Source organism: Eulemur rufifrons, chromosome 29, assembly GCF_041146395.1.
Source record: "Eulemur rufifrons isolate Redbay chromosome 29, OSU_ERuf_1, whole genome shotgun sequence".
Taxonomy (NCBI): domain Eukaryota; kingdom Metazoa; phylum Chordata; class Mammalia; order Primates; family Lemuridae; genus Eulemur; species Eulemur rufifrons.
This window is the reverse complement of record NC_091011.1, coordinates 99,858,083-99,871,924: the sequence shown is the minus strand read 5'-3', so window position 1 is coordinate 99,871,924 and position 13,842 is coordinate 99,858,083. Positions and strand designations below refer to the sequence as shown.

The window sequence follows — 13,842 nt, the reverse complement described above, 5'->3', positions numbered from 1 at the left end:
GTGGGCAGGCGTCTGGCACAGCCCCGGGCGCCGCGGGCGGGGTTGGGGCGACCCTGTTGGGTCCCAGCACTCGGAGGCAGCAGCACCAACACCTGCCCGGGGACAGTCACAGCTAGACGCCCCGTTTCTGCCGCCGGTGTTGGCTTGTTGCGCGTGGTGAAAGACAGTTCTCGGTTTCGATCGATGGTATTATTTCCTGAGCAGTCCTGGAAGCCAACGCTGGCTTTGACACTCACAAAATGGTGCCACAGAGTGTCGGGACATACCGTGACCGTGACCGCGGTCCTGAGTCAGAAACGCACCGGGTGTCGTTTGCTCCTCCCCAGGAAATCGTCAGTTAGCGGTTTGGCTTCGCATCGTCTCTTACGCGGGCATTTCCCAGAAATTCTCTTCTCAAGTTCGGCCATGAAATACCACCCTCTTAAAAGAAAGTAATAAAGGAAGCATATAGGAGTGGAGATGGTTCTAGAACTATGCCTGGTGTCATGGCAGGAAGGCACAGTGACACGCGCTAAAGCGGTGCTCACGTGTTGGTTTAAATGTGCAGTAAGGGAGCGCACGTGTCTGAGAAAGGCCACTGTCCCTCTCAGGGACAAAGCCCTGAGCTGGGTCGTGTTTCTCTCTGATAGTGTCAGTGGTGGCATCAACGCCCTTACCGATGTCCACGGCGCATCCGTGGTGACAGTGTCCCCACAGTCACCCTTAGACGCACACTCAGGCCGTGGTCAGTGCTGGCACTTGTGGCGACCCAACGTGCCGTGTCTCCTTAGGCGAAAAGGTCAGTGTCCCCAGAACCACAGGAGAGCCACGGAATCTGGAGGACGGTTGGAGAGACAATCCAACTCCTTCATTTCCTGGTGGGAACGAAGACACACGGCCACTGCCACGGTCCCCGTGCATGCGCTTCGTAGTCCACGGATCGCACTTCGTGTATCAACTTGTCAAACCTCAAAACCGCCTTCAGAAATGCAGGCTCTGGTTCCGTGTTACGTGGGAGTAAGTTAGGGGCCAGTGAGAGCAGATGGTTTGTCCTGAGTCAGTAGCCAAAAAGTAGCTGCGTGTGGGACCGGAACCCTCTTGTCCCTGACGTTGTTAGGAAGGTTCTCGCGATCGAGCCCGGCGCCTGCCCCCTTCTATTAGCCGGAGTTCCCAGTCGGCAGAGGCTCCTCGAGCGTCGGCAAAGGCTCCGTGCGGGCAGGTACAGTGCATCTCCTGGAGCTACACGGCTCTCGCGATGGCTGACGCAGGGAGCTCCGTGTTCCCAGGTCTCTTTCTTAACCTCAGGGTGTTACCGTCTGACCATAAACCAATGCAGAAAACACGTGGGCTGCATGAACACGTCACAAACATATCCTCCTTCTGATGCCGCTACACAGGGGTGGGACTCTGTGTCACACGGTTCCGCTGCGTGTGGAAGCCAGTCGATTTGTCTGACGCATGGAGACTGTTTCCTACAAGTCACCTGGTGGCACTTAGTCCTGGTGGCCCCGACACTGTTCTGGATTTTTCTACCCGGTCTGGTATTGCAGGTCAGACATGGTGTGAGATGGGGAGCTGGGAGGATGGGCTCAGGAATAAGAGAAGGATTAAAGAAGAAAACCTTAGATTAAAATCTGTCACACAAATAAAGCCAATGAAAACGATGCCGTCCTCCTCAAAGAGTAAGAAAATCGAGAGAAACGCAGCTACGTCCCCAGGTGCCGGATGCCGGCGCCTCGCGGTCCGTGGTCGACGTCAGATGTGTGTGTTGGCCGCACACTTGGAAACCTGAGACCCTGGGGCCCCCGTGAGTGGTTTGACCTGAGAATTATCTCCTGTGCAAGCACAGCCCGTCCAGGCCCTCAGAAAGCACCGGAATTCAAGAAAGTCTTAGACCTCTTCCCACTCAGGGCTCATCTAAGATCAGCTTAAGTAAAATTCCCCGAATGAAGTTCAAAAATGTGAAATGTCAGGCCGAGTTCTTGCAGCCAAGAATGCTTCAAAACCTCAAAATACTGTTGAGAGAATCATGAACAACTCTGAGAAATTAAAGACGAGCTTCCAACCCCCCCCCACCCCCGTGCGGACGGGGTCACTGTCGGAATTAACTATCTGAGCACTTCCGGTTGCACCAGCTGGGACTGAGCACCAGTCCCACCCTCTGCCTTCACTCTGCGCTCACACTCGGGGTGTGAGTCCGCGGCTTGGCGCCATCCCGCCTTCCCCCGGCTGCAGCCCATACAGCCCACGCGCTGCCCACCTGGGGTTTCCCGCTTAAAGCTTCGACCCAGAGGCACTTACAGAGCCCAGACGGGGACCGTGTGCATGACACCCGCGGGGTGAGAGGGGACCCCCAACCCCCAGAGCGCACAGCAGGGAGGACACCAGCTGCAGCCGCGCCAGAGCAGCTCATGCGGTGCCCACGCGTGGTGCTCCCTGTGCAGGGGGGTGGGGCGCCTTAGGAGGCTCCGGGGGAGACAGAGCCCGACCCGGGTCTGGACCGAGGACGGAGATTAAGACTTACAGAGGGAGAAGAGCTGGGCGAGGAGCTTTCTGAACTGCTGCCCCTTCCCCGAATTTACCTGGTGGCCACTCGGCTGGGGGCACGACAGGAACATCCGGGTGGGGCCTCCCGCTCGGCGTGAGTTACAGAGCCGCTCATCGGGTAACCCAGAAAGGAAGACAGCAGCACGGAAACGTGTGAGGAACCGTTCTGAGTCCCTTACGTTACTCTTTGGAGAAAATCATGCAAGTTTCAGAGGATTGGAAGGCAGTGTTTTTGGATGCCCGTGATCGATATAAAATTTTTGTCTGTAATACAAATTACTTGTCGAGATTTCAGGTCACAAGTGGTCACTCAGCTCCCACCGCATGTGCCAAACGGCTGAGACACAGCCCTGCCCCAGAGAAAGGCTGATCTCACGGGAAGAATCGGAGCTTGAAGCCTGCAGCCAAGGCCCAGGGGATGGGGCCCGGGCCTGCCAGAGAGGGGGGCTTTCGAGAACAGCAGGTGTTGGAAGTGGGGGTGGTCATGGGAGAGGACGGTCACGGGGGTGGGGGCAAGGGCGGAGGGGGTTGAACTGGTCCTGGAGTTGGAGGTGTCATCGCAGAAGCACCAGCGTGAACAGGTGCGGGAGGGGTGGCGCGGCGGGTATGACGGGGGAGGCAGAGACTCGCTGGGACAGAGAAATGGGTGAGTGGAAGGAAACTGGAGACAGGACAGGACTGGTCCGGACAGCCTTGGCGGTTTTGCAGCCGGCTGCGTTTGCACCGGAGACGCTGCTGTGGCTGTTCGGGGGCAGGAACTGGGGTGGGGGGTGGGGGGAGAGGGGAGCAAACCAGGACGGAACCGCCAGCGCAGGGACTGGGAGCAGCGTTGGTGCCGCCACCCGCCATGGGGCTGTGCGCCAGCTGCTTAACGTCTCCGGGCCTCAGTTTCCCCATATGTAAGATGTGAGCCTCATCTCAGCATTTTATATCCTAAAACAGAAAACTCTGACAGCGAGCGAGGGCGTCCAAAGCTTAAACAGTGGTGGTGAGCAGGGAAACGCGGCTCACCCTGTGCTGGCGTCCGGAGCAGCTCTTGCTTCCTTCTGTCTGTCTTTTCTGGTCCCTTCTGCACGAGCTGTTTGTGGGACAAAAAAGTCGCAGCTTCTTCAAAACTGAGCCCTCCCACCACACACACACACACACACATACACACGTGTAAAATAAAACGTCGGTTCCGAAAACACCTTCAGCTAAATGCCCACGACAGGGGAACCCCGTGAGCTGTGTTTTAATCGCACGCTGACCTGCCCGACGACCCCGGAAGCTGCCCGTGTCTGGGCAGAGGTGGGCCTGTCCTCGTGCACCGTCTGCACGTCCTTGGACAGCGGGAGCCCACAGGACGGACGTCCCCAGCTTACGGTGTCAGTGGACGAGGGCACAAAAGCGATGCGGCCCAGTGGGACCCATGATGGGAGCCCACGTGGCCACCGTGTCGTCACTGTCAGTGCCGCGGGCAGCAGAGTGCGTGAGGTACTTGGCACCGTCGTGTGTGGACTTTGTATGAGGTGGTCTTGCCCCGTTGTGGGCAATGGGGGTGTTCTGAGAATGTTCCGGGTAGGCGAGGCCAAGCGACGACGTTGGCAGGGTAGGGGTATCACACACGTTTCAACTCGAGATGTTTTCAGCTTACGGTTGGTTTGTCAGCACGTCACCCTGTCCCAAATAGAGGAACATTCGTATTAAGTTATGGCGGCCCCTTTTGGTTTTGCTTTTGTTGTTTACAATATGTCATCTTACTACGCAGGCCTGGGTCCCCACAGACTCACAGATGAAAAGCGTCTTATCCACAAACCACAAAAGAGGAAAGACTCCTGTGTGGTTGGGGAAATGACATCAGTTTAATATCATCAATGACGCTTCATAGAAATATTGATAGAAAAATACAGAACAGATCAAACTGGGATGGGCGGAGGGGACAGACACAGCTACCAGAGCGGCGACCGGAAGTTCTGTCTCGATTCTGACACCATCAGGGGCATCTTCAGATGACTTAACTCTCAGTGAAAACACGTAACACATCAACGTCACCTTTCCCTCTCACGCCCCAGCTTGCCTGCTAGACATTCATTTATGTTTTTGCTGTAAGTGTAGAAATTCAAGTGCAGTATGATCACCTCCCATAGTTAAGATAAATGCGAAATTTACACAGCTGCGGTTTACAGGAATTAAGATAATACACAATGCCTCTTCTGCAGACAATATTTGAGATTGGATTAAAGTTCATCATTTTAGAATCCATCATGTTTTATTGAAAGAAGCTCATTTGTTGGTGATGGATTTTGTGAAAAGAGCATTTTCCGAAGAAAAGATAGGACCTGGAGTCATTTTGCCGGGAACCATTGTATGTGTGGGACGGCAGCTCCACCGAGCCCGAGAGGGAGGGGTCTCTGCGGATGTGCAGTGAGCTGCCCTCCTGCCGGAACCGCCCCACCTCCCGGGTCCCCAGACCAGACCGTAGGCTGCGTGAGCCGGTCCGTGTTTCCCAAAGCTTAGATATCGTATCACACAAAAACGTTTCCCATTAGAATGACTGTGGTACAGAAACATGTATTTGACACGCCATGATTGTCTCAAAAGAAAGTGGTTTGTAGATGGAGCCATTTGAGTTTTGCCTGATTTAGTAACTCGGACTTCCGTACAGGGTCTTGTTCCCCACGCAGAGGGACCCAGGGCTGCCCGGGTGGGGGCTGGGGGGCAGCGTGGGCGAACTCACCTACTCTGGCTCGGGCAGCCACGGGGGTTCCGTTGCTAAGGCCGTGCGGCGTGCAAACAGCGGCCACCGCTGGGGCTGGAGTGGTCAATGCAGCTTCTCCGTCATCGGCACGGACATCCCTCTGCTGTCCCCTACGTGGCCAGAGCGCCCGGGGACCCCCAGAGCAGGCTGCCTCGGTGTCCCCGCCCGGGGCCAGACGGTTCCTCTCCACCTTCCGCACCCACGTGCAGGGGCATCATGCCAGTCACCGCAGCGCGGCACAGCCCCTGCCGCGAGTCGCACCAGCACGGCACGTGTCTGGCAGAGTTGGTATGTGTGGCGTGGATTTGAGCTGGCTTTGGTCAAAACTTGGTAAGACAGTGTGACAGTCTCAGCCGAGGTTCCTGCCTCTTCCCGGGCGCCTGGAGCTGTGCGAGGTGGCAGCATCCCCCCCCCCCACGTCGTGTCTCCCAGCAAGGCACGTGGGCAGGGAGGGCCACGAGGGGGCGTCCTGGATCGGGGGTGTCAGGGAGTGGAAGGTGGGGGCCACGGTGGCGGTGTGGACCCGAGGTTGGAGGTTGCTGTGCGTGGCCGCTTTGCTGCAGGGGGCTGTGCGCACGTGTGTGCCTCATTGTCCTGTGTGGACGCCCGTGAAACCTGTCTGCGTGTGCCACGTGGCCCACTGGAAGCCCACGGGCAGAATGTTGGAGGACGAGGCTGCGATTTCCTGGGGGGCAATATCGTGGCTGGGTTTGGTCCTTTGAGATGATTTTCCTTAAATCACAGCCGGTTCTCACGGACCGGGTGGATGAGGAACACGTGGACGGCGGTGGCCGCTGGCGTCGCTGAGGAAGGGGGTGTTCAGGGCGCCGTCTCCTCACGGGTTTCTGGGAATCGCTGCTCACGGACAAGCGCCGGGAAATTGCGACCGGGACAGCCCAGGCTCAAAGTATTTGCTTCCACTGGCTTCTTGTCTGTCTGTTCAACGCCAGACGAGGTTTAACCCTTTGCAGGGACCACGGCACCCACTCACCACCTCAAATGCATCGCAGCCGCGGGTCACAAAACGGTGCCGATTCTAAGACAGGTGACGTTTCTGTAAAGGGAACCGGGAAGAAGGGACATCCTGCCAAGGGGTGGGTCTGAGCTGCCGGCACTGGGGTCGTGATACGGATGACTGTCGTCACGGCAGCGGTAAACACCCCCCACACATCTGTCTGATGCCGTGTTGTATGTGTGTGTGACAACAACACACGTATTTCACGTAACGGGTATGCCGTGCTGCGTGCATTTCCTGTTGTCGGCACACGTCTGGGGAACAAGCTCTGAACAAACAACAGGAGGCCTGTTGGAACAGGGTGACCTGCCCGGCCCCGGCTGCCGGAAACCGGGCGAGTCTCTGTCTCTCCGTCTGTCCCGCTGGGATGACCGAGGCTTGGCCTCCTCTGGCGGATCTCGTGAGGGTGCAATTTCCTTTTCTTAGAGATTTTCTAATTAACCGGTTTGATGTGATTTCGATTGCGTGTATAAAATGGTTTCCAAACTGTATTTCGTATTTTTCAGGTAAGTAATTTCAAGGACTTACAGCATCTGTTAGTAACTCGTGGTTGTTTTAGAAAGAGAAAAAGACAACAAAAGGCTTTTAATGCGAAATACTATTTAATAGTGAGATGCTTTCCTGGATTGAGGTTTAGTTGTAGTTTTCAGTGTAGCCCTATTTTTCGCTCATCTACAGCTTATTTCCTCCCGTGTTGTGGTGTTTTAACCGTATTTGTTCCTTCTTTGCTGCGGAGAGTGCTGGTCTCTGGGGGGCTTGGAAGCCCCAGCGCACAGCCCGCCCAGAGCCCCCGGCTCCGCTGTCCGGGTCCGAGACGCGGCCCCTCTTCCCCCCGACGCAGCCAGACCCCGGGGCCCGCGGGAGGCCTCCTCCCTCGGCACGTGGTGCAGGGGCCCCCGGCCGCCCCGACAGCTGCCCCCGACAACCCCCTCTCTGGTCGGACAGTCTGCCGGGCCAGGCTATGGTTGGCGGCTCCAACGCGTCTTGTGTGGGCGGCGCTTCCCAGCCAGCCTACGCTCGCCGAGCAGCCCTTCCGGTGAGGACCGCCTGCCTGGGGCCCTGCCCGGCGCCCGTGGTGGGCACAGCACACGCAGCACACGCCAGGACACGGGGAAGCCTGTGCTGCACCGTGTGCCTCTGCCTGGCCTGTGCCCTGCCTAGGGCCCTGGTGTGAACCGGCTCCTGACTCTGTTTCCCTCCCCAGGCCTACATGGAGGACCACCTGAAGAACAAGAACCGGCTGGGGAAGGAGTGGGAGGCGCTGTGCGCCTACCAGGCGGAGCCCAGCAGCTCGCTTGTGGCCCAGAGGGAGGAGAACGTGCCCAAGAACCGCTCCCTGGCCGTGCTGACCTGTACGTACCGCCCGGCGCCCCCGGCCTGGCCGTGGCAGGTGGAAGCCCCTCCCGCGCCTGCCCGGCCCTCCCCCCACAGACGCCCCGGCCCAAACGGCCCAGCCCCTGCTCTCCCCTGGTCCCGCGGCAGAGTCCTGAGCGCCGGGGTTGGGGACGCTGGGGACGTGAGCACTCCGGTGAGCACTGGCTGTGCTGTCCCTGCTCCTGTGTGATCTGAGACGCGCCCTTCACCTCTCTGAGCAGGTAGCGTAGCGCCAGCTCCACTGGGCACAGGTAGCGTGGCCATCGCAGCGCTTGTGACCTGCCGTGACTCCACCCACACCACTGGGACCTTCTGTCTGGGGAGGTGTCGTTGCCGGAAACGGAGACACCAGAGGTCGACGCTTCTCTGAAGGGAGGCGTGTGGGGAGGGAGACGCAGTTCTGCAGCGCCTGCCGCGGGGGCGCCGGCGGGTTTGTGGGACACGCGGCCACGCAGGGTGGGGGGCAACATGCGGGCACGCAGGGTGGGGGGCGACGGGAGCCCACCGAGGGGTGCAGGTGTCCTTGTCCCCCACAGCAGGGGAAGGGGTGTGGGTGTCCTTGTGCCCAGAGGTTTGGACGGAAACGGACACTCGTCAGACATTGCTTTCCTGGGTGATAAACGACTATGTGTGTATGTGCGTGTGTGCGTGCGCGCATGTGTGTGCACATGTTCAAGTGTGTGTGTGTGCCCGTGTGCACGTGTGTGCGTGTGAGACGCGCAGCCGCTCGGTCACTCTCCGTGACCGTAAGACGGGAGGGGCACACGCGTGTCTGACGAGCATGGTGAGAGGAGCGTCGTCAGCTCACACTTCCAGGAGGGCAGCGGAGCCCACTCGGCTTCCCCTCAGCTTCCTGACGGCGTGGAGACGAGTGTCCTCCGTGGCGAAGGTGACCTCTGTCACCGTGTCCCCGCCGCAGCCCTCGGGAACTGGTCAAGGAACCAGCCTGGCGCCACCGCCCACTGCCCGGCTTCTCGTCCCGCCGCGGCCTGGGGCAGCCCCCTTCTCACGGTGAACACAGGGATCTGGCCAACGTTTGGGGGCGACGGTGATGAAACGCAGAGTGCCGTGGCGTCAGCCTCGCTCACAGCAGCCTCAGACTCCTGGGCTCAAGCGATCCTCCTGCCTCAGCCTCCTGAGTAGCTGGGATTACAGGCATGTGCCACCATGCCCAGCTAATTTTTTCTATATATTTTTAGTTGTCCGGCTGATTTCTTTCTATTTTTTTAGTAGAGACAGGGTCTCACTCTTGCTCAGGCTGGTCTCTAACTCCTGACCTCGAGCGATCCTCCCGCCTTGGCCTCCCAGAGTGTTAGGATGACAGGCGTGAGCCACCGCGCCCGGCCCTTCTCAACTTTTAGAAGGAAATCTTTTCACTAGATTCCACCCCGCATCTCCTGCTAGTGGAACGTGAGGGAGAAAATGCCGCTGCTTAGACTCCTGCTGGTCTCACCGGACTCCAGGGAGCTAACGGCCCCCTCGTCCCTCAACCCGCCTGGCCGTGCCCGGCATTGTGCTCCGCATGGGGCGAAATCAGCTCTGTGATCGAGCCAGGAAGTGTCAAGGAGAACCGGCTTCGGCTGGCTCCGTGTCCCTGACGGCTGGTGTCGGTTGTCACAAACGGGCAGACGGCGCTCGTGTCCTCGTGCGTCCGTGCCCTGGGCAGCGGTGCCCTTGTCCCTGTAGGGTCTCACTCAACCATGTCCCGCACGTGTGTGCCCCAGGTTCACTCACGTGTTTGAGGGGTGCTCACGTCTACCCTCCCACCTGGGTGCCTCCACCTCTGTGCCCTGCTGTGAACAGCCCTGTCCTGACCACACCCGAGGAGGCGGCCCCTGACGGGATGAGGCTGAACCCACCACGTGTGTCCCGCTGGACTTCCCGCAGCCCCCCATGGTCCCCCACAGCTGCGTTTCCGGGCAGAGCTGCACGCGCCCTGCCACCCGCCTCCTGCCGGCCAACACGCGCCCGGCCCCCCAGGGCTGGCCCTTCCCGCTCAGGCTGCAGATGGCGCAGGGGTGGCCGTGTGGGAAATTCCAGACTGGGGGAGCCGTGGCCCTCGGGTCCCTCAGCCTGGGGTTCCGGCTTCGTCCACATCAGCTTCAGACGTGACACTTGCTAGGTGCTTGGCTGGCCCTGCGCTGGGTCTGGTCATGTTTTCTCAGAAGCCTAAAGAACTTTGCATGCACTTTGTGAGGTTTTGCATGTTAGAAAAGGAATGGTACAGTATCATGCTCATCTGCTTTTTAAATTAGGAGCAGGAACATGATGCTATTTTGGTGCACAGCCTTAAACAAAACAATATTTTTGGCTCTGTGTGAGAGAGAGAGGCAGTCAGAGTCACAGAGACAGTAACAGACAGAACCAGAAAGGACCGAGACTGAGGCCGACAGGGGACGTGCCATGCCGTGCTCGGACACGTCGGAGCCTGAGGACGCGGTCCCCACAGAGACGACGGCTCAGTGCCCGGCCAGAGGCACAGCAGGGCCCGCCCTTCCCTGCAGATGGCTCGGGGCGGGGCGCCCACCCCGCCAGGCCCCCAGTCAGGTTGCGCGGCGGAAGGACGTCCTGACGGCCGCCTCCCACCCTCAGGAGAAACCCCCGTCTGGCAGGTGAGGACCCGGGGGCTTCGAGCCAGGCCTGACCGTGCCGACACCCACCGTCTCCGGCTGCGAGGGACGCAGACGCTCTCGTGGACTTTGGCCAAGTGCTTTGGCCAAGCACGGCTGTCCTCAGGGTTCTCAGAAAACAATTTTTCCCAAATAAACCTTTGCTTCGACGTTTTTCCTCCCAAACCCTCACCAGAATCCCTTTAAGGAAAGTTTTGCTCAGATCACTTCTGAGTGACCAGAAATTATCCTGACTTGATTTTAAAGATCAAAACATGAGCAATTCTCCTAAATCTGATGACTAAGCGAGGGTTTTCTTTCTTCCTCTCATAGAAGAATGTTCTGGACACGCCTGTCACTCCCCAAGACAGTTGAGAGAGAGACTCCCGGCTTGACTGTCGTCCAGCCCTTTCTGATCTCGGAGCCAGCCGGGTCTCCGCGGCCAGGGTCTGGGACGCTGTCGGCGTGTCGGTGTTGAAAGGAGACTATCCCGGCAGATCTGTGTGGGCTTCTCCTTTGCTACGTCACAGGCAGAAGCTGTTGCGGCAGCTGCTCCGCCTGAGAGTGAAGGAGTTTTAGGAGAGATGTCCACAGTCTTCCTCATTAGGCTCTTTCTCCTGAGGGTACGGACGGGCTCAAAGCGTCGTCTCTAAACCACAGCGGCAAACGCACCTTCTCTGAGCTGCTCAGGGCCTCCGACACCAGAGCCAGGGCCGGCTGGTTTGTCAGTCAGGGCGCTGACGTTGCACACGGCTCAGCCACTCCAAGTTCAGATTTTATATTCCCTTTGCTCCTTTTCTTTCTTTTCTTTTCTTTTTTTTTTTTTTTTTGAGACAGGATCTCACTCTGTGGCCCAGGTAGAGTGAGTAGCGTCATCACAGCTCTCAGCATCCTCAGATTCCTGAGCTCAAACGATCCTCCTGCCTCAGCCTCCCGAGTAACTCCTGGGTTCAAACGATCCTCCCATCTTGGCCTCCAAATATGCTGGGATGACAGGCATGAGCCACTGCGCCCGCCTACTCTTTTTCTTGAAGCCAAACCAATAGGTTTGTGGGACATTGACCCTTGTGTGGCAAAGCTGTCCACACCTCTCACCTCTCGCCGCTCACGGTCCAGTTCTACTCACAGAATCCCAGCGTTGGGGGGTCGCAGGGGCCTGGGAGGCGTCCGGCCAGCAGCTGCCACTCTGCTCCAGACACACCCTCGTGCTCTGCGCCCAGAAAGGCCAGTCCTCCAGGAGGGCAAGAGCGCTGGGTGCACGGCCTCCTCTCGCGAACGCGGTATGCGTCTCCGTTCACTGTGGGCCGGGCTCGTCGCGCAGGGGCCCCCGTAGGGGCTGCGGCCCACTGAGGTCCCGGGTCCCTCCCCGGGGACTGTGGCTGAGCCCGGCCCGGCCCCAGCCTCACACCGGCGGGCGTGTCTGCTCTAACGGAGTCGAACTGCGTCCACCCCGGGAACCCGATTGCTCAGAGGCAGGAGGCTGTGGATCCTGTTCGCCGTGTCAGCTCCCCTCTCGCTTCCTGCCGTCTGCTCGTTCTGTAAACATGTTTTCACGTCAAGTCTGTGATGAGAGCGTGTTCAGCAGGACAAGCGCTGAGCAAACCCTCCTCCACGCCGGCCGTCCCCTCCGCTGCGTGTCTGGGCAGCTGCTGCGTGAGCTGAGACTGCACCATGGCCGCGGTGGCCCAGGGCTCGTCCCCGGCACGTCCCTGTCAGCCACGGTGCCAGGCGCCCCCCACACGTCCCTTCACGTCCTCTGACAGCCTGTCCTCTGACAGCCTCTGCGGGCACGGACCAGAGGGGAAGGACGGCCAGAAACCCGCCCCGGGTGAGGGGCTGCGGGGCTGGCGGCGTCACCCCCGGCGCAGCCCCCGAGAGGGCCCGGCCGGCTCCCCGCACGCGCTTACGGGGGACCCTCTTCCCAGAGCAGAGCCGCGGCGGGCCTGGCGTGGTTTTCTCCCTCACTTCTGTTACAGAAGTTTTGAGACTGAAGTCGGAATGGCCATTTGATGGTCACCCGCGAGCCCCACCCGGACTCAGCAACTCCCACCCGGCGCTGTGCCGTGTTTGCGTGATACACGTGTGCGCTTTGCCTGTTTTTCGGCCAAACTATTCCACAGAAAGTTTCAGGCATCATGACTTTGAAATCCCCGAGCCTGTATCTCCTAAGAGCACGATGTTCTGCTCCAACTCCTGGCCCACGGTGCCACCGAGACGTGAGCAGGAGTCCCCCGAGAGTGTCTGAGCCCAGGTCACAGAGCAGACGGGGCGGCCACGCAGCGGGGGTTGTTTCCTCACGATCCTGGAGGCTGGAACGCCAAGGTCAGGGGGCGTCAGGTGGGCCCTCGCCAGGCCTCTCTCCTGGGCGTGCAGGGGGTCCCGGCCTGGCGCTGGGCTGGGCCAGGCACACCCTCGTGACCTCCCCTTTCCCGATGGCCTCTCTGGAGAACCTGTCCCCAAGGGCAGCCTCACTCTGAGGCCCTGAGAATTTCAACACGGGGGTGAGGGGCACAGTGCGGCCCGCAGCACCGTGTCAGTGGTCCCCACGGTTCCCGTTGGTCGTTTGTTTCATTTGTTTACTTGACCAGGATGCAGTCAAGGTTCACAACGGCATTGTGGTTTCTGTGTCTCTCTCTTGTCCTTTTGACTTTAAAACGGCTGCCCCTGATGTTTTCCCTGACCTGACTTGACCCTAACGAAGCTGTTTTTCTCCCAGCGCCCAGCTTCCCTTTCCAGACAATCACAAGCCGCCCGTGTGGGACTCTGCCAGGCCCACGGGAGGCTCACCCGCCCCGTTTCCCTGAGAGACAGTGTGTCTGCGTCCCCACGACACCGCAGGGACACGTCCAGGCTGCTCCCCGGGGACACCTGGGCCCTGCCGTGGGCCCCCCCCGCCCATCCTTCTTCCTCCTGCCTTTTCTCCTGGTCACTCCGTTTCTGCTCCCTGCGGAGCCGCCACGCCGGGGAGGGACTGTGCCGCCAAAGGACACCGGGCACCTGGTCTTAGCTGCGCTGACGTCACCGCCGTGAGGTCACCGTTAGGACCACAACTCTGACAGTTAGGCAGGTGGTCCACGGCCGCGTGGTCTGTGACAGGTGACACAGGCCTGGGGCCACAGAGCCCAGGTGTGCTGTCTGCGAGGGACCCTGAGACTGGCGGGTCGTGCAGTGGCGACAGGACACGCCTCCTCACCCCTGCAAGCGTGGGCGTGTCCCGTCCGTGGCACGGGTGTGCTCAGCACCTGACTTCGACTCAGGGAGGTTAGACTGGGTACCCAGGTGGGCCCAGCGTCATCACAGGGCGCTGCGCGTGGAAGGGGGGACGGTGGGGTGTGGCAGCGGCTCCGCCAGCTGGGCTGGTCCGAGGACGGGGCCGGAGGGGCCTGCGGAGGAGCCGGCCCTGCCCACCCCGAGCCCTCCCGGACCTCAGGTCTCCAGGGTGCGAGAAGGGAAGCTTGTGCTGTTTCAAGCCACTGGGTTTGTGGGGTTAGTCACGGCGCCCACGGGGGACCCATGGGGGGCTGCCGGACCCCCAAGGCCCCGACCTGCCTCCCAGACGGCCGGGCCCGCACGCGAGCCTC

At 59.8% G+C, this 13,842-nt stretch overlaps 1 protein-coding gene across 1 annotated transcript in view; it reads left to right on the top strand.

The window, feature by feature from the left end:
- PTPRN2 (protein tyrosine phosphatase receptor type N2) overlaps positions 1-13,842 on the top strand; it is a 484,073-nt gene that overhangs the window by 426,990 nt on the left and 43,241 nt on the right. The window contains exon 14 of the mRNA XM_069461720.1: positions 7,483-7,630. Coding sequence (XP_069317821.1) covers positions 7,483-7,630 — 148 coding nt within the window. The remainder of the gene's footprint in view (positions 1-7,482; positions 7,631-13,842) is intronic.